The sequence below is a fragment of the Bemisia tabaci genome, chromosome 1, assembly GCF_918797505.1.
Source record: "Bemisia tabaci chromosome 1, PGI_BMITA_v3".
Lineage (NCBI taxonomy): Eukaryota > Metazoa > Arthropoda > Insecta > Hemiptera > Aleyrodidae > Bemisia > Bemisia tabaci.
The window spans coordinates 57,233,482-57,258,009 of record NC_092793.1 but is presented as its reverse complement, the minus strand read 5'-3'; the positions used below and the strand labels follow the sequence as shown (position 1 = coordinate 57,258,009).

Here is a 24,528-nt window from a genome sequence, read left to right as displayed (position 1 = left end):
TTATCCGCATCAGCTCGAGCACTAGGAAACCGAGTACAAAAAATTTCCCTCGTCTACCACTCAAGTCGTCCCCAATAAAGTTAATCATATCAATTATTTTACTATTATTATTTTCAGTAAATTTTAGTATTACATTGTTTGGAGGGAAGAGAGTAAATCGTGTCCTGCTCGTGATAAAATGCATCACGTTTCCGCCATGTCCTGAAATATGAATCCCATGAAAAGCGCCTGCATTATTGAAACACGCAACACATCCTACACTACCAAAATCCATGATGGATATTACGCGAACTAACAATAAGAAAGTTTGAAAGAGTATGATATTTTTGCGAGTGAGAGACGCACACTTTCTTGCGGATTCATTTTTAATTAAGTATACTTATTCTTTTCACATAATCATGTTTTCGTGTTGATTGTAGAAAGGATCTCGGAGGACAATATCTATGTTGACGATTTTGACAGAGAAAACAACGGCAAAACACGAATCAACTTTTAGTAGATTTTCATGTTTTTTTACTTTATGTTATTAAATTTTTAAAATGAGGTATTTATCACTAGAATATACTTGAATGCTATCAATTTATAATTTAAATCACTTATAATACTGGACACTAATAAAATATGAACATCAATAATTTCACATTAATTTTGAAATCAAAATCAAACCTCACTCAAGTTCAATTAGTGTAATCATGATTATCTACGTTTTAGCAATTCCTGCACCCACCATTGACTTGTTTAAAATTTCACACGGAGAGGGTAGGAGGGGGTCAGAGGTTGCCTTATGAGTACCTTGCAAGAAAAGGTGAAGGGAAGGGTGAAAAAGCCGGTCAAAATGTCTAATGCATTACTTGAACTTAGATTAGATTCTTTGGAATTTTATAAGTATAAAACTAGTTTCTTTTGGTCACTCAAATGGTCAAGAGGTATCCGAGTTTCATACAATGCATAGTTTACATTAAATAGACATACCGTCGCTTAGAAGAAGGCGTGATTGACATACCTTAGAGTGGAGAACACAAAGTAAAACTTCGAAAAGAACATCTCGTAAACTTAATAATAGACGCGTTTGATAACGATAGCGTCCCAATATTAAACACCCTCCTCCGTTGCTAGGCAGAACTAGATCCCTCCGTCGAAGAGGTGCCGGTTTATGTGAGTCACGCGGTTCCGTGTGGTATATGGATGAACACCCTGAATGGCACGCATAGGTTCAAAATTAACCCAGGATGATTGCAGCGATGACGTCACAGCCTCTAGGAAACCAATGACATGTAGCACTGTTTGTAAGCTGCTCATAGGAAAAACGGAGGAAATCTCGGATCTAGTGCTATCATGTCACCGGAAAAGCGCTGACCACCGAATTTCTGAAATCGTGCTCTCTTAAAAATTCGACTGATCCCCCATATAACAGTCGGACTATGTCTGTTGGCGGATCAGTCGTTGACACAATAACTTTTGTTGGAATCGTGTCAACCTACTCAAATTTGTTAACGGTACAAGCTTTTGTCTTAAGAAGGTTGAGTTCAATGGGATTATGCGCATTTACCGTTTAAGTACCAAATAACGGTTAAATACGTAAATCGACGGTGAAAGTCGGCAATCACATAACTCGTTTGCGGTGTCTGAAAATCTCCGCCTCTACGTCATTTTTTTAAAGGAGAGCAAATTGACATTATTTTTTGAAGTTTTTGCAGAATTTTCTTCGCATTGAGAGGAAAAATCATGACAGTTTTAAAGAATTGCCGTTGAGTAGTTTTCCATTTAAAAAATAAAGTATGACAGGAAGTCTGCGACGTCGCAAACCGAGTTATGTGATTGCCGACTTGCACCGTCGAAATGCTCCGCTTACGCTGTTTTCCAGTAAACCATTTATTTTTATTGCCCGTCCCCCCCCCCCCCAAAAAAAAAGAAGATGAAATAGAGTATTGGTCGATGAACATCAGTTTTTAGCTGAAAATTTGTTGACATTATATGAGTTTTATGTATATCAACGGTGTAAGTCGGCAATCACATATAACACGGTTTGCAACGTCGCGTCGAAGACTTCCTATCATACTTTATTTTTCAAACGGAAAACTACTCAACTGCAATTCTTTAAAACAGCCGTAATTTTTCTTCTCTGTGCGAAGAAAATTCTGCAAAAACTTCAAGGAATGATGTAGATTTGTTCTCCTTTAAAAAAAAAGCATAGAGGCGAAGATTTTCCGACACCGCAAACGAGTTATGTGATTGCCGACTTACACCGTCGATATGTATCACTCGTATTTAAGAGAACCTCATAGATCCGTTTGACAACTTTTCTCGTATGGTCCAAGTGTTCCCATGATCATAATCAAGTGCACCACCTCCGCATGTTGTCCTGAAATACCAACCCTACTAAAAGCGCCTGCATTTTTCGGATACGCAACATATCATACGGGTGATTTCACGGATAATAGGAATAGTCGTGTCGCCGTGGGTTATGAACGACATAGGGCAAAACGATTGAAAACCAAATTAATTAATCAATAGGAATGATGTCCCTGAACCTATCTATGCTAAAAAATATGATGAATTATTATTATATTTAATAATATGAGACTTTAAAGGCCGAAAATGTCCGGTCGGTTATGCGTCGCCAACCCCGATTTTGAAGCGAAAGAGCAATTTGCGGTAACAAACCAGTACTGATCATGAACTCTTTGGCAATATTTGCTGAAAAGAGACTCTAGTGTTCAAGAAAATTGCCAGTTTGAACTGAAATGTTTATTATTGAGCGAGAAAAGTCACAAGAAAGAGGTGTCGCCACATTTGGCAACAAATTTTTGCAGTTGTATTAAGTGCAGTGTTTTTCTCGCCAGATGGAGTCAGGAGTTTCAAAACTACCATCAAATTGTTCGCTGAAGTCTTCTTGACAAAACCATTACTGATAAGTCAGTTTTTTTTTACAATGAAAACTTTAATTATTATGAAAACCAGTGATTTTTACGCGTGTAGCGCTAATTCCTCACTACGCAAAAACCTCAATTTAATAGTATTAAACTAAAAGGAAGTCTCCAAAGTTTAGAAAACTTTTAAGGCAGCATTAATTCCACCTCATAACTCAAGAATTGCCAGGTTTCATATTTTGTATCATTTTTAATCTCACATTTTTGAGTGTCGGTTACGCTGTGTCTGTTACGTAACCTAGAGTCCCTTTATACTGAGAGTCAAGACAATTTGGCTCATGGATGTCACAAACGGGAATAAAGATTACAGAAATTGAACGTTTTTCGTAATCTTTGATCGGCCCATTCTCAAATGCCTTTCTCCGTTCCTCCTCTCATTCCGTTTGTTCCTTGCCAAACCCGTAATTCCCTGGTCCATTCCAGATTATAATCTTTGCAATTGGTGAAAATGTAATCTTTATTCCCGTTTGTGACACTGTGGAGGCCTAAAATACGGGAACCAATCAGAAATGGATTCAAATTGTCTTGACTCTCAGTATAAAGGGACTCTAACGTAACCGACACAATTTGGCAGGGCCGCCATGTTTGCGTGGACCTCCAGCAGTCCCGCGGGAAGCGCTGATACCTGATTCAATGGCTCGTTTATCAATCACTTTAACTTTGCACTGAATCAAAATAGAGCGTGCCAAAGCTGGAAAAAGGAAGTTTAATACCTTTGAAATGAGGTAATGAAATCCTGTTAAAATTGGTGCACTTTTATTTCTAAGGTATTTCACATTTTAACTATATTCCTGTTATCGTGAAATCACCCATACACTACCGAAGGCTCCGTGATGTCTCATTATGTACGAACGATTGGAAAATAGCCTTTGACGATTTGGAGCGAACTACAAATGCCATTTTAAAAAGTAGGATGTGTATGTGAATAAGAAACATACATTTGATTGCAAATCCAATTTTCATAAGGCAGGATGGAATTCATCTTTCCATTTTTTTTTTTGGGTTGATCCCTCACTTGATCATTCAGTTAAACACTTCGAAAAAAAAACCCACCGTACAAATAGGCCGATTCTATCAGGTAGAAGCCAGTTATTTAGACTTATTTCAGAAACGTCATATCTCTTCCTTTGTGCACTATTTACGTATCAATTTTTGTGGCATGATTCTCTTCTTTTCGTTACTCGGTCTGATTAGTTTCCGTATCAGGATATGCGATTAAGAGGGTGGGTTTCTGTAACTTGAATACTGGATCAGTTTTGAGAACGAATTGGATTATGTTGCATCAAAATGTTCAGGTTTTTTTTTCCCATTTTGCACGGAATATCATATGCAACTTTTTTTTATCACTGAGGGGCAACGCCTCCTGACCGCTTCATGGTTCAACCCCTCGAAGCGTTTCGCGCCTTAGACATTACACGTTGCCCCCATGATTTTGTATTACAGGGTAAGATTTGTAAAATTAGGGCATGCGTCTAGACCAGAAGGAATCGAGGTTACTTCTTTCATCGTAATTTTGAGAGGGCGGCAAAAAAATATAATTTTTTTTAGGCGCGCACGAGACACTTTTGTGAGCTAAAACTCATAGGTATCACAGCGTAGGGTGGGGTGCTGTTTCATAATCTAAAAATCTCCAAACACGTAATGTAGTCATCATTATTTTTTTTCGAATTTCCAGAAGGAAAGTTGATTTAAACCTTATCAACGTTGTCGGATTTTGTTATTCTACAACTGAACGGACGATATTTAGATCTGTCAAAACAACTGAGTTGAAGAAAAATCAGAGGTTGATTCTAATTCGGACACTAAAGATTTTCTGAGAAAGGTATCCTCCAGAGTTGATGAGTGTTGAGAGCTGCTTTGCGTGCATTTGAAATGAAGGCGTCTCCAAGGCACTATGCTTCCCCCACTATAACTACGGAATGAAAAATAAGCACTACTTACAAAATACGATACGTCGCCGAATATTTAGGTGGACCTCGAAGAATGCATTCAAAATTTCTGATCTCGGTGTAAGAGTAAGAAAACAGCGATTTCCTTGTTTGTCAATTTAAACCTCTAACTCATCAAAACAGCGTGGAAAGCCGCAGCGCATACGCGCGGGAAACCGAGCGTTCATAGTAGTGGCGTGGCGTGAATTGCGATACATCGATTGTTATGCCATTGAAACCTATGGTAAAGAATCGATTGTTAAGGTGTTCGCTGCGATTACCCTGTTTATCGATCCTTTTCCATAGGTTTAAATGGCATAACAATCGATATATCGCAAAGCACGCCACGCCACTGCTTCATAGGCACACGTAAGTCATTTTGCTAGGAGGAGCCGGGGGGCCTCCCCCAGAAAATTTTTGAAATTTTAAATCTATTTGGGCCCTTTTTTTAAGCTTCCATGACGCAGATTTTCCATGAATTTCTGCAGAAAAGTTACGATTTTTTTACTTTCAGCACAAAATACTTTCGGATTGTATTCAACAAATCTGGAAACATTTTGAAATTTTAACTCTATTTGGATATATTTTGCGGCTTCCATGATGAAAATGTTAGAAGATACTAACTGAATAAACATGGTGTTTTCATTATCGACTCCACATCAAAAGAGATTATCATTCTCGATGCAGATTTGAGGACTGAGATTCTGAAAACCAAACAAGTAGAAATGTTTTGGCTATCTTTTTCACTGGCCCATTAAAATTTCCGAGGGAAATCAAATTAAAAGTTCAGATACCCCCGTGTGAAAAAATATTTCGTTTGGTGTGACTCTTGATGAGTGACAATGAGACATTCGGTCTGACGGTGGGTTCAAGCGAATAAGAGAATGCCTTCAACCTCGAGTGATACTACAGAAGACGCAAGAGCTCGATAGGTTGCATGCTTCTCCCCGCATGGTTTACATGGATATCGATGAAGGGACAAAAAGTAAATACTGTAGCCGATGAAGTAATAATATACAATAGAAGTTACCTCGGAATCAGTGATCCGTTTTTAGAGGAAATTTGAAAAAAAAAAATCCATTTCAAAGAATAAGAAGTCAGATGGCAATTTTTTCTTTCTTTTTTTTTCCTTTAATGTATGAATGAATAACTGGATACGTTTGAGAGAAAGCTTTGAAAAGTCGAAAAACTTACTGTCCTAGTATCTGTATTTAATAAAGTTTAGTATGATTTTTAACTTCATTAGAGGAACAAGTAACCTAATTAAAGGAGAAATATCCTCAAAAAACCGCCGAGAAGGTTTCCTAATGAGTTAATAAAGAAAATAATGTTTTCCTAAAGAAGGAAAAGTGCTTTTATAAAAAGGAAAGTCATTTACATGAAGCAGAAACCCGCTTTTGTTCACCTATTTTATTCTTGATTCAAAATAAAATCTTCTTGACGGCATACTCAAGAATGTTCCTTTATCTCGACTTATTTTGCAAGGAAAGTTCCGTACTCTCAAAGGATGCCTGTCATTCTTTTTGTTGGTATGTTGGAGTGCCTTCCATTTTGTATAATACTGTACAACACCTCTATTGTGAAATAGTGAAGCGCCGTGGCACGTGGCACGCTGCGGCGCGGCTAGCCAGCCAGCACGGAACGCGCATTGGCGCCTACAAACCTAAAGGATACCTCAAACATTGCGCAATGCGTGGAGTATCTGCATAGGTTTGTAGGCGCCTGTGCGCGTTTCGTGCTGGCAGCACGTCGCATCACTCCGCTTTAGGCTAGGGCCTATTATTTAAACTCGCGGAGTCAGCGTTTTTCAACTCATGATTTTCATATGTTTGCACACTCTGCATGGATTACTTTAATTTAAATTGATAAAAAAAAATATATGTATGAAAGGAAAATTGAAGGTGTGTTTTGTGAATATTAAGGCGTTTCCTTGTCATATTTAATGATTTTCAAAGCACATTAATTTTTTCTTTTAAATGTTGTGCTTTTACTGTGCTGCAGCGTGGTGTGAGCGCAACCAAACGCTCAAAATAGGAAATATTTGACTCTGAAAGATCGATGTACAGATGGGCTGAAACCGAAGATTGCGTGCTTCTCGGTTTTTTCCCTCTTTTATTCATTCGTGCATAGTTTCTTTCGACACAATTACTGCTCATTGACTTTAATATCGATGCCATCGCTTGGAAGAGGTTTTACAAATATTTGCCACGTTTTAAAAATGTAAGTAAATGTTTTTAAAATAAAGTAATACTTTCATTAAAAAAAAGTATTTATAAGGTTTATTTTTCATCGAAAATTTTAAGGATGAAAATAAAACCAAATATTCGCCCATGACAATTTAAAAAGATTAATCAAAAGAAGGTAATAACATTTCATTTAAAAAATGAGTTACCGCAACAACTCTTCCGTCTCTCTGAATTTTCTCATTTCATTATTGTCAACATAATTTTACATACGGAGAAAAATTGGGACTTCAATTCAATATTTTCGTCGCATGTGTGGGCGTAGAATAGGATCGAAGTTCGATACTCGTTAGATCCGCTCCATCGTGACAGGCACGATTAGAGGCATCGATTTGTTTGCAGACTCCGGGTAAGCACGAGAGCTTTCTCACTGGACTAAAATGACCTTGGGTGCGGTCTCACGGTCATCATGGGAGTCGTAATGCTTACTTTAAATAAAGGCGCTGAAATCGACGCTCCTTCACAAGTGTCGCTTGGCATCTGAATCTGACTCGAGCACTCAACTTATTATTATAGGCATGCGCGTAATAGATGATGTAGGTACTTACCTGTACAAAACGCGGAAAATGTCCACGGCAGCATTGTGTGATAGGTGCAGTTACTGAAAAAAGAGACTGATCTGCTTCTCTTCTTACTCGAAAATTTATTGCGGATTTTACCGATAGTGATTTCTTTTCTTATTTTACTAGCTTCGGAAAGTAATCTGATCCCGGCCAGCACTGGCAGTTGCAAATTGGGGAAAAACACAACATTGTGACGAAATTGAGAAACAGGACGATGAGAGGGGCGACAAATTGGGAAATCCCATTAAGTAAAGGTATAGACTTAAAAGAAATTTGACTGGAAAAAAAATAAGAAAACAACAGGGTCATGATTCTGCTCGTTTTGGTCGATGACAATCCCGCAAAATTGCACGATTAGGCAACGCTGCCACATACGAAAGATAATGAAAAAATAGGGTACGATTTTTACATTTTTCAAAATAAATTAAAGGATCAGATTCAGAAGAGGGTTAAAAGTGTAGGTAATCGCCGATAAGTTACGCGAGTTATTGCCGCATGAGCAGTATCCATTTTATTTGTTTTATGTTTAATATTGATCTACTTACTTATTTCTTTTTGCAATGCGATTAAATACACAAACGTGTTACCTACATTCGTACAATGACAACGCCGTATGAATGCAATGAGTGACACATTTTGTTATTACAAGCGGAGAGAGTAGAGGGCGCTCGGGCATTTTCAATGGCTGGGTTTTGATACAACTATTCGTGTTCTCGGGATGTCCGTGTTGCATACCAACAAATTGCAGGCGCTCTGGTTAAGGGTTTCTTTTGCATGTGTGGTTTCAGTTGTTAGTTCTCAAAAGTTTCCTACGCTGCATTTACAATCGAGTTTACCTGGAAAGCCTCGAAATTTGGGTGAGTTGTGTAACACTATGGTAACGTAGCAAAATGGTGCAAGTTCTTCACCAAACAGCATTTCCATAAAGGCATCACGTATGTCAATTCCGCTAAATACGGACGATGACAATTCCATAATTTGCACCACTTTGCAACGCTGCCATGATGCTACACGACTAATCCAAATATCCGGGATTTCATGATAACACGATTGTAACTGTAACGCAGAAAACCCTTGGAAAGTAACAACTGCAGCCATAAATTATTCCTGAGAAAACCAGAGCGCCTGCAATTTTTTGGTATGCAACACGGGCATCCGGAGAGCACGAATAGTTGCCTACAGACCTAGCCATTGAAAAAGCAGAGGCGCCCTCAATTTTCTCCACTTTTAACGACAAAACGTGTCAATCATACATCGTCATCCCACAAAGATAGTTAGTTGCGTCTTTTTTTAAAATGTTTAATCGAATTGAAAAAAGTAATAGGTGAGAAAATTAAAAATAAATATATAAATAAAATTAAATGGAGACAGTTCATGCAACAATAGCTCGCCTTGTTTTATCGGTTATTACACACTTATTAACCTTCTTGATTAACTTACTGGGATGTGTGTAAGGACTGTATTCTAATTGTTTCCTATGAAGAAAAATATGAACTTTTCTTATGGAAAAATGCCATGTTTCGGCTGGAGGAGAAAATTTTGACTACAAAATCCCCTTATCTTTTCCCTGATTTATTAGGGTTGAACAGAATTTCTTGGCCTGAAATGAATGTATAGAAAAAGTAGATAAGTAGGTACACCAGGAGAAAATGCATACATGGATTGATGCTGCCCACTGAATGGGAAGATTTTAAGAAACGTTTTGTTTGTAATTTGTGTTTTTAGCAGTCAATTGTTGATTCAGTGTTCCTAGAAGAAAATGCTCTAGTCTCATAAATTAATTTCCAGAGATGACTTAAACTTAAAATTACTCATTAATCAAAGAAATTCAAAACATATCAAACACTTTCTGGATTCGACTTAGGTATAATAAATGGGTTGTGCATGGAATTGAAAAATCAATGACTTGTGGAAAACTAGCAATTTCCTTGATTTGAAAATCCTGCAGAAGTAAAAATCCAATTAAAGATGTTTAAAATTTGAATATTAATCAGTGAGGAAACTTAAGATGATCATTAGGTATTCATTTAATTAAAAAATGGATGAAATAGGAGCAACAGTCGTTTTGTGGGCATGAAAATATGAAACTTTCAGGTAAATAAGATAATTTTCTTGAAATAATGGGTTAGAAAGTTCACATTAATTCCTGACTCAAGTTAAAAGTAAGAGCAATTCATCATTCCAATGCTGAATAATCACTGAATAGGTAGGTAATAATAAAAAAGAGATAATTCTTTTTTTTTCAAATAATATTTTCAATTTTTTTTTTAAAATTTATTATCCATTAAGGTAATATACATAACAAATAAATACAATGTCATCTTTCAACCCTAGTAGTAAGCATGTAATTTTCTTTCTTTTCTATCAATAAAATCAACAGTAACAAAGCAGAAAGAGAAGGATATACCTATTAGTTAGATTAACCAGATTTTCTGTGTTCCATTGAGTAAAGAATTACTGTATTGCTTTGACAATTTTTGGAATGATATATAATAAGAAATACTGCTGTGTTTAAAACCGAGATTCTATGGAATGTCTGATAAAGTAGATTGGGGCTTTACAAGGAACAGAGGAAGAGAATGAACTTGAAAACCTCACTCTAAAAAACCCACTTCCAGTCGAGATAAGGTGCTCCAAATGACATCAAGATTAAAAGGTTAACTGATAGCTGATTTGAGCTCAACGTCAACCATTAATTTAAAATTCATTTGAATATGATATCAGCTCCCTTCTGAATTAAAAGTAAGCAATGCTAAGATCGAATAAATTGCAATGATTATACAATTAGTACGGACAACTGCAATAAAAAAAAAAAATGACAACCCAGGACCTGGGTTGTCTCAGATTTAATGATTCAATATTAGCTTTTGAGACTTGAGCAAAGGAAACCAAAAAGATTTTACAAGATATACAGGAATAATTAAATAACAGTGAAAATTTGAGTAAATCTCTCTTGCTTCCTGGGTTCAATTGATTACTGATCCTAAATACATTGCTTTAAGCCACTGTAATTATCATGAACAACTTTAAAAACTCTTTAATCCAGGGGTAACTCAAGGCTAAGCTCTAGATTAATTTACTACGGCATTCAGACTAACAGAATCAAAAGAAAAATAAAAAATGCAAATTTAAATAAATGCCAGGGAACGGAATGAGTAATTCTAGCCTCTAGATTGCTTTAGAAGAGGAACAAAAAACCGTAGAGAAGAGGAGGTAGAGCTTTCCGCTAAGAATGTAAAAATTATAATAGTGTGGATCAATATGAGCCTTAGATGACGTAGGAGGAAGATTTATGGGGAAGAATATCTGCTTTTCCAGATTTCAGGGTGCAGAGGGCTAGGATCTGATCGCTAAGCTGAACTTCGAGGATACTTAAAGGTATGGAAAATTAAAAGTAAGTAAGCGAGAAGAAAAAGTTCACATGGAGAAAAAGAAGAAAACTACTACTAGGTGTTTTAAAAATACTAGAGTTTGGATGGTGCTTACTGTTGAAGTTTCTTCTTGAGAGATTCGGGCATCTCTGGAGGTGGAGGGCGAGGCATTCGCAGAGCGACTTTCACGGAATCATAGATGAACCACTGTAAGGCTGTCAGCGTACCAATCATGATGATCCTTGGTCCAAGACCCTTCCACATTCCCATGAAACCAAGCTCCTTCAAGACTCCACCAATTGAAGTTCCTTTAGCTTGGTTCAACTTTGACACAACTGAGTCAGCAGGATGGGAGACAATGGCACAGAAGACTCCAGCGATGTAACCAGCTGCGAAGGTTACGACCAGTTGTTCTTGTTTCGTGCACTCAGCACGAGGCTTGGGGACGACGTGCTTGTAAAGTAACTCAACACACTTTTCGAAACAGGCAAACTTCATCATTGTGTAAGGAATCTGCCTCAGCCACAGGGGCACTAAACTCTTGAAGAATGCGCTAACACCTTCCTCCTGCATCATCTTGGGGGCAGCCTCACGCAAGGTATTCGCAAAGCCTGGGGTGGTTTGAATTTTGACTTTGATCGCTTCCATGGGACTAAGGGCGATATCGGCGAAGAATTCAGCCGAGGCGGAGGCTCCGAGGTAGAGCCATGTTCGGTATAAGTAGGCATTTTCTTCACCCAACATACCTTGATAGACTATCTTAAAGTATTCATAGAGACCGAATTTGAAACATCCTTGGGCGGAGTAGCCGAAAAACGTGGGGGCCCATCCTTTGGCGAGACCTCGGGAGCCTTCGTCGGCTATGGTGACTTTGAAGCCATTGAAAAGGTTCTTGTACTTAGCTGGGTTGACTTGAAGTCGGCATTTGACAAGATCTAGAGGTACGACTAAAGTGTGGGTGAGACCGCAAGACAGGACTCCGCCAAGACAGCACAGCCCGATGTATTTACTGGATCCAAATTCGCAACTGTCACCTTCTGCGGCGGCCGCGAGCATAGCTCGTCCGGGCACGAGTTGGTTGTAAATCTGGGGGAGCTCCGATTTCTGGCCCTTTGGTTTGTCGAGAAAATCGCACGCGGCAGTTTGAAACAAAGGCGGCCACATTTTTGACACTTTACTTGATAATTAACCCGGTGAGAAAACTTGAGGACTTAAATTCACTAAAATTGGGGTTACTTGAAAAGGACTTGGTAGATTAGGGCCGAGGTCACGTGAAAATCACCGGTGTGCCAGATAGCCAATTACGAATCGCATCGAACACCGCATCTTCCGCGCCAATTTCAAATTTGCGGGCATTGCTCCATCCTTCGGTCCGCAAGGTGTCGACCGCACGTGAAATTAATTTTTTCTTGACTCTCAGCCACAGTAATAGCAATATTTTGAAAATTTCTTATCTTGATCTGAAAAAGTATGCATGATGATTTCCCCCAGCTATTTTTTGTTAGTACTGGAGTCAGTACTTGAGGCACTAGGTGCGAGAAGGGCACTTCTCGATTGCAGTGTTTCAGAATCTCTGTTGCTAATCGGATTACATTTTGCAATACGGAACCACTATCTCTGGCTCCTCCATGAAAGCACCTTTCTGCTTAGGGAAACCAATGTCACATATGTTGTTTCTAAAATGAGCTAGAAAAGGTGGTTCCTTATTGCAAAATGGGATCCAATTAATCCCGTGGAGAAGAATTATTTAAAGGATGATTTTGCCAGAATTCTTTCCATAGAAAATTGTAGAATCATAAGGAATATTCAGTGAAATTTTTAATGAAATGGATGCATTCACTTTCCTTAAACTGAATGAAATATTAGAGGAGACTAAAACACTGCAACTGAGAAGTGCCCTTTTCGCATCCAGTGCCTCAATTAAAACTAGCTCTATTTTTCGACTAAAACAAGTAGGCCGGAATATGAGCCCTTTAAACGTGGTCAGTGCTTAATTTAAAAACCCTTCAAGCAGGGGTGCAGAATGTTCTCGAGCTTGCAATCATGATCGCGTGAGAATAGGGCCTGTAAAAATTTGCAAAGCTTGGGGAAGGCTTATTTGTTTGTCCCCCTTGTTTTGGGAGAAAAACAGGGAAGCGCATTTTTATTTGTGGTAGATGCCTTTCAAGCATGCTGCTTTTGGGGAAGGAAACCATTAAGCAAGTTGTTTTATTCGTTCAATGTTATGAGTAAGACTGCAGAGGCTATCCTAAAAATTCAGACTGCAGTCGTATCGTCTCCATCTGACTGGAAATATCTCATTCATTCTGAATTAAAGTTTAAAATAATTGATGCATCATTCTTTCAGCCTGAGAAATACTTCTGAACTAAGGATCAGTACTGGTTAGAAGAAAATCAAAATCAACTATCAGAATAACGCACTTTAATAACAAAAATTGGAACAATCGTTGAAATCAATTGAGAAAGGTTAAACCAAATTTTTCAACAGAAATAAAACTTTATTCCTTTTTAAATAAAGTACAAAAGAATATTTTGGATCATACAAGATAAATTCTCCCTACGATCACTAGAATTATTTACATCGTAACATTCCTTAAGTTTCGAGACAAACAAGGAAATATCAACGTACGGACAAAAAATTCTTTTCCTTTTTTCAATCTTGGGGTAAGATAAAAAAAAAAAAACTTACAGTGGTTTTCTTTTATAGTACAACTCACAAACAGGAGATCAAGACTGGTATCATGCAAATTTGGGTAACACAGTTGCAATTATAACGGTTTAAAGAGAAACGGTTTTGAAAACGATGCATGAATCCCACCTATCACCCAAAAGAAAAAACCCCTGACACAAATGTTTGGGAAACCAATGAAAAAGTCAATAAAGAGATAAAAATAGCTTTTGTGGTGCGCACTCAGAAGTTTTTGCCTGTAAATTAAGGTGAGCATATGATTGATTTGGACTACATTTTGCAACAATGAGCTCCTCTTGCTGACTGGCCTCTATAAGTACCTGCTCAGGGACACTAACAGCACATTATATCTCTAAAATGAGTTAGAAATAGTGGTTCCTTACTTCAAAATGTAGTCCAATTCTAAAAATAAACAACTGGCCTAAATCAGACAATATTTAGTGTTAAATGGATTAGCTTAAGAGGAACACTGAAATAAAGGTGGGTGATACTAATGTGATGGAGCTGATAGTTCTATGAAAAAAGATTACCAAATTACCCTTCCAACTAAATTCAGGGATATGGAATTGGAACCTGGTGCAGCAATAACCTGAAATGGTTTAATTTTAATTGACCTGCACCAAAGTTGAACAAAATGCTGTGGGTGAGTCATATAATACTTAAATTAGACAATTCTATTTCCCAATCATTTTAGAGAGAATTTGTAAACTCTGAGAATTAACCATTGATGCGTCAAAGATTTGGCTACTATTTAAGTAAAATATTACTTGTGCAGGTTTGTTACTTGCAAAATAACTTAGACTAATGGAACATAAATGGAGGTGAGATGAATTCATTCACTTTTACTTAACCCATAAAACTTAATTCGCTGTAATTATTTACTTCGACTTAGAGGTAAAAGGAAAAAAACACCAAAAAAATCTGTCTTGCGAAGAGAGGAATTCTGTGTTTTCCCAACCGTGCATCACCTTCTTAGAACCAGGGATGATAAAAGCCACTTAAAAATAGAAAATAATTGGCAGTTTCTTGCCACCTTTAACATGTAACACTGGCAAGCACTACAGAAGTACAACTAGAACATATTAGCTCGTCTCTTCATTCTGACCTGGGGAAAAAAAACCAATGAAAATGAAATTAAGAAAAATTAAGGGCTATAAAAAACACAATTTTAAAGTGTGGATTTTTCATCAATAATAGGCTAAGCGCCAAAAATTAAGGTTAAAGGGTGTGAAGGGATATCAAGCGCGGCATTTCATAACTATTTTGGGTAATTTAAGTAGGTCATGTTTACAAAAACTACCGACATTCCAGATGCTGCACATGCTGCTAGCATTCTAAGGGGAGGAGGGAATGAAGGGAGAAGTCTAGGTCAGCGTTACAGATTATTAGGGGAAATTTGGCATTACATCATGGAGCCTTATGGAAAGGTGAGGAGTGAGCAATTTTGGCGTTGCTCATTTAATGATGACCCCTAGATATTGAAGAATTCCAGTGGGTCTGAGAGATGTATCATAAACTTCCAACTTACTTGCAAGAACTTCTGGAACATTAGCTTTTTCCTACTTTGGATTTGGTTGAGGGTTGACTAGAGCTGGATATCGATCTGGCCTCCTTCTTTTCTTGCTCGCTTTGCCACATGACCTGCAAAAAAATTGTTGTCAAGCATTAATCAATTTAAAAGTATCGCGAAGTAACAATATGCCAATCTTGCATAAAGATAATGAAAGTAATATTGTAGGACATTTTCTGCAGATCCCAGGAAAGAAAAATTTTTTAACCTTCTTCTCGTATTTTTACTAACAAAGACAACAAAAATTACTGGACTGTTCATAATCAAAAACCTACCAATGAGCAAAAAAGGAGTGATACAGTTTTTGAATGGAGCACACATTTTTGATTGAACCCTCTTATATGAGTGAAATTTTGTAATAAGTAAAATGGTTCCCCTATAACTAGTCCCTAAGCTCAGAGAAACTCACCAAGCTGAGGCTTTAATGAGAGTAATAGCCTACACTTCATACAAAATTTACCTCAACACTAACATACTCTTCATGCAAACGTAAGGCTCAATACATTGGCACAGTTGACAACTCAGTACAGTCACTTTTAAGTTTCAAGAGGGTGTTTGCATTTTCTCCGTCTGATTTTTCTTGAACCAATTTTGTCGCCACAACTTTCCTGTTTTACCTTGTCACTGGACACCCTGCTTGCAAAAGAAATTATGTGATTTTCTTCAATCACATTCTGATTTCCTGATATTTTCAGGGAATTTTTTCTCTATTTGTTCTGTTTCCTAGCCCTGTAGACACTTGTTTTGCGATCTAGCCACACTAGGTTTTTTGGCAATGGCTTTTTTAAAATTGGATTTGAGGCTGAACATACCTTTTGCTGATGTTGCTTTACTGCGTCGTGGCAACGGCTCATAACCATTTTCTGGGTGAGCACGCCATCTTCAGATGCATATGCTGCTGCCTGCCAAGCAACACCCAATTTTGCAATTTCTCGACCTGACATGCCTTCCGTCAATTTTGCCATTTCTGAGCAAATCGAACTATAGTCAAACTGGTCAACCTTTAAACGTCTGAAAAAATGAGGAGTGAAAGAAAAATTTAGAGAAGCAAAAACTACACAACTGGAAAGGCAGTTCTTACTTTTGATACATACTTGATTAGATGTAAATGATCTTGGAGTGTTCTGAAGTCAAAAAATATGTTAGCGACTTTAAACCTACTGATAGGAACGAAGCTGCTGATTTGTAGTATATTGTTTTATTATGCAAAGTCTTATGATATTCTTCACAAATTGTTTTACTGTTAATCTTAGCAGTTTAACAAACACTTCCTCATAATATGCGCCGCGATTACTGGTAGGCTAGGAAATTATGAGTGAGTGTCAAGGGGAACAAGAAGATCAGTGCTGAAACAATTAAAATTGAGTTGCTGGCACCATTGCTTGGAGGAGGATTTCACGAAAAATTTGCAGTTCAAAGTGCATAGTTTTGAAAAAAAAAAAAAATAACATTTTTAATCTATCATGATTGGAGCTTAAAGCTGTTTCATTATCATCCAACTTCATCCATTTTACTGACACAAAAATAAACAAGACTGCTTGTAAGCTACACTTAGTAATGGAGTCTGAAAAAAAAACCATGATTTTTATGTGCCACGATTTTTTTATTTATTTTTTTTCTTTTATCCTAACTAATTTTGACATATTTGTTTTCGCCGTTATAAATGTGCATTTACAAATAAAATAAATTATTATTATTATTATTATTATGAAATTCAGAACATTGCTTTAAAAATTTGATTGTAAGCTTCATTCAATGTCAAATTAAAGATCCTGAATTAAATATCCCCCTCTCTGGGAGTAAGTTCTCAATTATAAGCTAAACAAACAAATCTTCCAGAGGAAAAAAAAAACTGTCTTACTTATGGCCTGCTGTTGCAGGTTGAAGAACAAATTTGTCAAAGTAAAGACGAATTAACCGCTCTCGTTCTTCAAGACCTGGTAGGTCAAATTCCACCATTTCGTCTAAACGATCGTTAACAGCCCAATCAAACTGCTCTGGAGTGTTACTAGCCAACACCAACATAAATCTTGAGGAAAATACAAACAACAAGATTGAGATTAGTACGATTGATAGCCTTGAAAATAAAGAAATTACAATGATTTAATGATCACTGGCCTATGGGAGGGGGACTATGGAGCAAAAAGTTGTCCCCTAAACTTAAGCAGTACGGACCCTGCAAGAATTTATTCCGCAAAATGTGAGGACCCCACTTGCTTACTAGTTTAGAGATTCTAATTAGGAAAAAGGCACTCTCTCAATTGGCAACAGCTGAGATTGCTGAGCCGCAGCGCTCCTCGCAGAATCTCCTGACTTTTTTGGGTCGCTGCATATTCCCCGACTTACCAGATTATGCAGATAGATGGAAATCCATTTTTGGAAAACTCTTTAACGTTTTTTAAGGGTCTCTTTTCAACTCATCTTCCTTTGTCAAAATGGACCCCTCCAATCCTATTTCCTTTGTCTAAAGGGACCCGTCCGATCCTATTTCGGCAAGTTTTGGGCCTGCTAGGGATGACAAGGCAAATGAATATCTTCGCAACCAAAAATATGGGGGGGGGGGGGTGAACTAAGAATAAGTAGGTGAAGAGTGGGCACAATCATTTTCTGTTGACCAAATAGAAAAACGCAAAAGTTTTGCAAACTTCCTCTTATGAAATGTGGATTCTACGGCATGTGTAGATAACTTTTCATGCCGCAAAAAATTCTACACCTGGCAGCTTGACCAAATATTTTCTAGTGATTACAAAAGAGAACTCTACAATCTGTCATAATACTAAATTAAATCATTGATTAAAAATCAAACTTCTTAAGGCTAATTGACACTGTAGGAACAATTGCACCTAATTTTGATAAAAATAAGTTAGCTGTGGTCATGTATTTTACAGGGTGGGATACACAACTTTTAGTTTTACAGTTAATCTTCTTAGCCTGATTTCAATGCTCCCACGTGGAATTGAAAAAAGACAATGACCTTAAGTTACACATTTCACACCATAACTAACTTATTTTCATCAAAATTAAAAGTCAAGCGCAATATTTTAATATTTTGAAGCACATATATGAAAATAAAAATAAAGACAATGAGCTGTTTTAAAGCTCTGGTACGTACTTATCAGACTGTTCACCAGTTCTGTACAAGAAAGCATTCAAAGTTGCTCTTAGATTTTCACTAATATGTTCAGAACTACGTTTTCTGAGAAATGCATCAGCTTCATCCACGAACAAGAGAAGACCTCTTCGTGAACTGCTCGCCCAATCAAAAACTTTATGGATGGCAGTGACACCGTCTTTCCCCATGGGAGCAACATCACCACCAGTGAGAATAGCATAGTCCATCCCAGAATGAGTGGCCAATTTCTAAAACAATTAAAAAATGAACTTACATTTTTGGAAATAAGAACAATACTTTAGATTAAAATCTAGGATTCAAGAAGAGAAGTGTGGGAACCATGAAATAATCTTAATCCAAATAAATTGTCATTTTCTGTAGGAGATGACTGTTTTTTCCTTTGCTTTGCCACCTTCAGATTTATGTTATTTGTAATTTTCATTGAGGAACTTAGCATGGGTCAGAGAATGTTCTCAACAGTTTCTTTTGAAGAAAACAAAAAAAAAAACAAAAAATAAAAACCAACACAAAGGAGGAGTTAGATTGCAATAAATGACATGCTCAACAGTTTGTTGTAAAAGTTGCTACTATTAATATTCAGGATTGAGCCTAGAACTCCTAACAGCTAGAACAATGAGCTATCTGTGACAAAGAACTTCTGGAACTGTCTGGAGGAGCCAATATAATTTTAAGATCACTAAAAGAAAATAAAGTTAAGAGATTATTTACCTTGGCGAACATGGTTTTACCCGTTCCTGGTGGGCCATGCATCAATATGTTACGGAACATCCCTCTGTTTCGTTTGGTATTCTTGGTAGCAATGGCAATGTCCCTGTAATCAAGACTGAACTTTAATACCATCTTAATTACCAACGTAAATACCATCATACAAGAAAGGATTAAGGAAGAAGCCTCGCTTATTTCAAGGCTACCTAAAGAGAGGGGATGACAGGTCCTGCATAAGAAGTAGATCTTAAAATTTGTAAAAACTTTTCCACTCGCTTGCAAGTTAATTTCACTAGAACCGTAGTGAGTGCCAGTTTTTATAAGCATTCCTTGAAAGTTAGTGTTGACACATTGTCATACTTAGCTTTATTTGAACAATCTGCAAATCACTTTAATATGTACAACCAAAAACAGTACAAGTTAAAAGAAGAGAGGAAGAAAAAGTTAAGAGCTAATACCTCAGTCTTTCTTCAAGAGTTGGTGCAAGGATCACACCAGATAGAGCATCTGAGGATTTTGAACGTATGCTCTTCACTGTATTAATAGGATGTTTAAGACTCTCTAAAAAGGAAAATCTTGAAGTTTCTCGTACTAAAGATGGCTTTCCTAAAAGAAATCAAACATGAAAAAGAGGGTCAGTTTATTGCTTGCTATTGATATTAGAGAAAAATAATCTGATCTTAACAATTTTCACTGCAATATCATTTGATAAGTTTAATCACAATAATATTATCCCTATAAATAGAAAATATATGAGAGTGCAATTTTCAAGTTGGATCCATGTTTCTTTTCCCTTTTTTCTAATTTCATGCAAATTCTAGGGAATTCCCCATTAAGAGCTTGCTCATTGATTTTTAATTCTTAAATTTTTGAAAAATAGGAAGTGCACCTAGCTCACAGGAATTTTTCTAGGATTTTTGAACAATATTCAACTAGAAAAAAAAGTTCAAAGTTGCTTATTTTGGGCTCCTGTTTAAATACGCAGCAAAACCGAGAAGAGGATCCATGGCTCGTGGAGCAGTGCATTGATAACAGCTGCACATACCATGAATCATGACAGAAGACATCTTGGCTTCCATGGCAATATGTGTTACAATAGTAACTTTTGTGTGAATTAATACCTCTTGTTCAAAAACTTCGGCAAAATTCCAGCGAACTAAGTGCTCTTTTTGCATTTTAAAAAAGCAAGAATTGAAAACTACTCAACAGGCTTATTTAGAAACAAAACAGTGGCGTGGCGTGCTTTGCGATATATCGATTGTTCTGCCCTTTAAACCTATGGTAAAGAATCGATTACTAAGGTGTTCGCTGCGAACACCCTGATTATCGATCCTATTCCATAGGTTTAAATGGCACAACAATCTATATATTGCAAAGCACGCCACGCCACTGAAACAAAAATGTATTTCAAATATTCTCAATACCAATGATTTGGTCCTCAAATCTGAGAAAAATGGTCGCAAAAAGATGGTTTAAAGAGAAATCGTATTTTTAGAGTCAAACAATTATAAAATTGTTGTTACCTAATCTTGCTTCAATATACCGTGCTGCAACCCCAGTGGCTGATCGAGCAGTGTACACACCAGCAGCAATTAGAGTAAGGCCTCCTGCTGCTGCCAACATTTTATCCCAGTCTTCCAATAAAATTTTTGCACCAGAGCCAAGCACCGATCCGGCAGTTCTATGAAATACGATTAAGACATGTTAAAATATCACAGTAAGTAAAAAGCTTCTTTATCCTTTGAACAACATGACACCCTACATTATACCAGGATTGCAGAGAGTTCAAAAACACCTCCCATTTGCTGTAATCTGCATTCTTGCTTTATGGTCATGTCTCCAATATTCATAGAAATATTCATGGAAATATTCATGCAGAACATATTGAAAAGTCCTAAAATCAACTCATAAGTGAAGTATAAATTAACACTAACTGAAGACACTAAATTCGGAAACTCCAAATTTCTAGCTTGCAAAAAAACCTAAGATCACCATCAGTCAAAATCAGCTATAAAAACAAACTTATCATCTCACAAATGACTAGAACTGGATATCACGGATACACAAATCAGATTCCAAGTGAAAAAGAGGTGTTGTGGGTATACAGAATAAACCACTTACTTAATCGATTCCAAGACTGTCTGTCTCTGTTCCGCTGCTTTCAGTCTAATTTTCTCTAGATTAAGGTCATGATTTTCACGATCTATTTTCGCTTTGTTCCTCAGTTCAGCTTCTATTTTGCTCATCTCTAATTTTGAGCGCATTTCTAGTTCCTGAGCGATGGTTTCTTAAAACAGAGAGAAAAAAAAAAAGAACGTAAACTTACACAACCATCAAGAAACTTGCAGAATATTACTGCAACATAGTTCTTTGAATAAATCAAACCAGACATGAGTACATATACTAAGCACTTCGCATTCAAAAGGAAAAATTCAAATGTTTTGAAATGAAAAAATATCTTGGAGAGCTTTAACAATTTCCACCAATTTTGTAGGGGTATATGGTAATTCAGGGAAATATAATATATTTTCGAGAATGAGAAGTTTGATAAATCATCAAAATTCCCCCCCCCCCTTTTGTTTTGTTTTGTTTTGTTTTTATTTTAAAAATCACATTTTCACTGATTTTGGCACCCATTTCATATCTTTATAAGACATGTTCAAAATATTTCATAATGAAGCAAGGAAAGTATAAAAGAATGAATATGATTGAATGCTTTTGTATACCTTTGCGCATGGCCTCTTGCTTCGCGACTGACTCTTCCTGTCTCCGTAAATTTTCTTCATTCATCCTTTGCTGCTGTAATAATTGGTCATCATATCTAAACACACACAAATAAATTGCATACATTTAGTAGAAATCTAAGGATGATATAAGAAGTAAATGACGATCTACAGAGCAGTCCTAACACTTAAACTCTGTTTAAAATCTTCCGATAGAAAAGGGTGATTCCACAGAAAGCAGATAGTGTAATGTGTACCTCTGATTTCCAAGGAATATTAAGAGAAATCTAAACCACATGACGATTCCTTTACTGAAATATGCTGCATAGTATATGGTTAATTATGAAGATTTTACAGGAGATTAGTCGTATTATTCTATGTTTCTGAGTCATACTGAAAAACTGATGTAAGTGACAAGTAACAAAAGTACTTTACTTCCAACCGGCAAAACTTCAATATTCATTTGGGAAAGTTATTCATAAAAAGAATTTGATATCTCTTTTTACAACTAAGAAATTTTTTTTAAAATGTTTAAAGGAGTCATTTGCATGAGTTTCTCTCGACTCCAAAATTTTAAAAACCCCATATTATTCCTAGACTTTCTGCACATTTTCCACTTAATTGAATTTTAAATAGACCATCTTCCCCCGAACTTGGGATAAAATCTCCAATTCTAGAGCTTCAAATGATTAATGAGGCAGTCAGAAGTTATTCAAAAGGTAGGTGCGGACAGTAGGTATGTATAAACTGATGCACTCCTCAAAAAATTCCATGTCTTCACCCAGTCATTGCAAATTCAACTAATATCCTGGTTTCCCATACCCTGAGAAACTCGTCTCCCCTATCCTGTCATTTTTGGAGGACAGACAGGTTATTGAAGTAGCATGGTCATGTGTGATGATTAGGAAAAATTTTAAGTTTCCTGAAAAGCCCGTCACCACCAGGGATCAAACCTGGGACCTAAGTGCTGGCAGCACAATGCCTTGACCACTACACAATTGAGGCTGGCTAGAGAATAAATTCTTGAGATGATCACACTTAAGTGATAATTTTTTTTTTTTCTGTCTCCCATAAGACGACTTACTTAAGGAGCATGGCTCACTTTCTGCAAGAGGTTTTAAAACTGACAATACAAACCTCTTCCTAGCAAGCTGGTCCTGATATTGAGCCCTCATCTGATGCTGTTTCGTTTCTTCTTGGAGGGACTTCCGTTTCTCTTCCCCTTCGATTTGCTTTTGCTGGATTTTGGACTGCTCAATATGAACGTCATACTCTTTAACCTTAGCCGCAAATTCTGCTTGTCTAGTTGCTTCTTGTAGTTTAGTCAGTTCCAAAGCTTCTTTGGCATGCTCTAGAAAAACATTTTCAAGAGGGCAAATTTATTTCCTTCAAACTGATAAAGAAAAAGGCATAATTATGTTCAGTGCCTAGAATTTCTTTTAGCTAAATTAAATATCTAAAGACTTGGGATTTTGTTCAGACTTCCGGAAAAACCATACACTCTTTTTTGTGACAATGAAACTCCGTCTGAGAGGTTACAAAGCTGCAAGTGAATGATATATTCCTGAATTTATACATGACATTAAGGGACCAACAGGTGATTTGCTACATTGATCGTTAAGTAAATGCACAAGATGCATACCTCATTAGCAAAATTTCCCTAAAAATCTTAGATTATGTTTGATTTACTTTAAGGAGAACTAGGTAATCACGAGTGATACTGTACAATTCTGCGAGATTCTTTCAGAATGAGTGAATAAATATCGCAGAAAATTTCAATGGAAATCATTGGTTGGCTTTTCTCTAAAAAATAAAATATGAGCAGGGACTTACAAAGTTCTGGGATACACACTTTTGAACTAGCTGTTGATACGTTTCTTTGAAGTTCGGGCGCGCTACTAATGAAATACACAGTTGCCTATTCAACGGCGCATTGCAAAGCTCATCAGTACACCCGTGTTTGAAAAAAACTAGTCAATTATTAAGATTTATCTTGATGACAACTTACTTGATTTTTCCAACTCTCTAGCAGCTTGAGCTGCTCTTTCCAAAGCAGCCGAATCGAATCTGTAAGCTTCCATCCTTCGCTTCTCGTCATCTTTGCTTCCACCACCACCTCCACTGCTTCCTCCATCGGCACCGGCTGGTGGCTGCGCAAACTGAGAAAAATCTGCAGGAGCAGAGGGAGGATCAGAGCGAATACCAAACAGCCAAGACATTATAAAACTGATCTACAGCCACTGGCAATTACTATCAAACTGTATATTTTATGTCACAAAACTTTGCCAAAATGGTCAGTTTAAAATGGAAAACACTCTTCAACAATGGAGAGTAAGAAGTAACGAAAGTTCCGAAACGGCTCTGAAAAACACTTGGACTGGCGAGCTGATGAAATAATTCTCACTTATTTAGAACGACCGGCGAACCACGAGTTTAGTTATTTTTCCATTCTGCACATTGCCCATTGCGGTCGTTGAGGTTAGGTCATCCCACAACAACGTTGAGGTGATGTTCGTTGAAGCTCGGTACACAAGTTTCTCAAAGCGCGAAATTCAATTTTACGGCCCTCTCCGCCCTTATCCAATTTTCCTGTAAAATCTCCCTACATATTTGTCCATGTCGACGAATTTATTGTAGACATGATAATTTTTCTTAGAATCGCGTCAACTTGTT

At 37.0% G+C, this 24,528-nt stretch overlaps 1 protein-coding gene and 1 pseudogene across 2 annotated transcripts; both read right to left on the bottom strand.

Moving 5' to 3' along the window:
• Positions 1 to 9,986: 9,986 nt before the first annotated feature.
• On the bottom strand, positions 9,987 to 12,312 carry LOC109043157 (solute carrier family 25 member 3 pseudogene; annotated as a pseudogene). Its single transcript, XR_011900515.1, has one exon. The product of XR_011900515.1 is annotated as a solute carrier family 25 member 3 pseudogene (transcript).
• Positions 12,313 to 13,440: 1,128 nt separating this feature from the next.
• On the bottom strand, positions 13,441 to 24,338 carry bor (ATPase family AAA domain containing bor). Its single transcript, XM_019060115.2, has 12 exons — positions 23,864 to 24,338; positions 22,993 to 23,206; positions 21,859 to 21,953; positions 21,254 to 21,419; positions 20,656 to 20,813; positions 19,591 to 19,738; positions 19,136 to 19,238; positions 18,407 to 18,654; positions 17,156 to 17,323; positions 16,107 to 16,305; positions 15,253 to 15,365; positions 13,441 to 14,829 (listed from the first exon to the last, which is right to left on the bottom strand). Exons 1-11 carry the CDS (start codon positions 24,072 to 24,074, stop codon positions 15,273 to 15,275), a joined length of 1,803 nt encoding a protein of 600 aa, XP_018915660.2. The 5' UTR covers positions 24,075 to 24,338; the 3' UTR covers positions 13,441 to 14,829; positions 15,253 to 15,272.
• Positions 24,339 to 24,528: the final 190 nt, after the last annotated feature.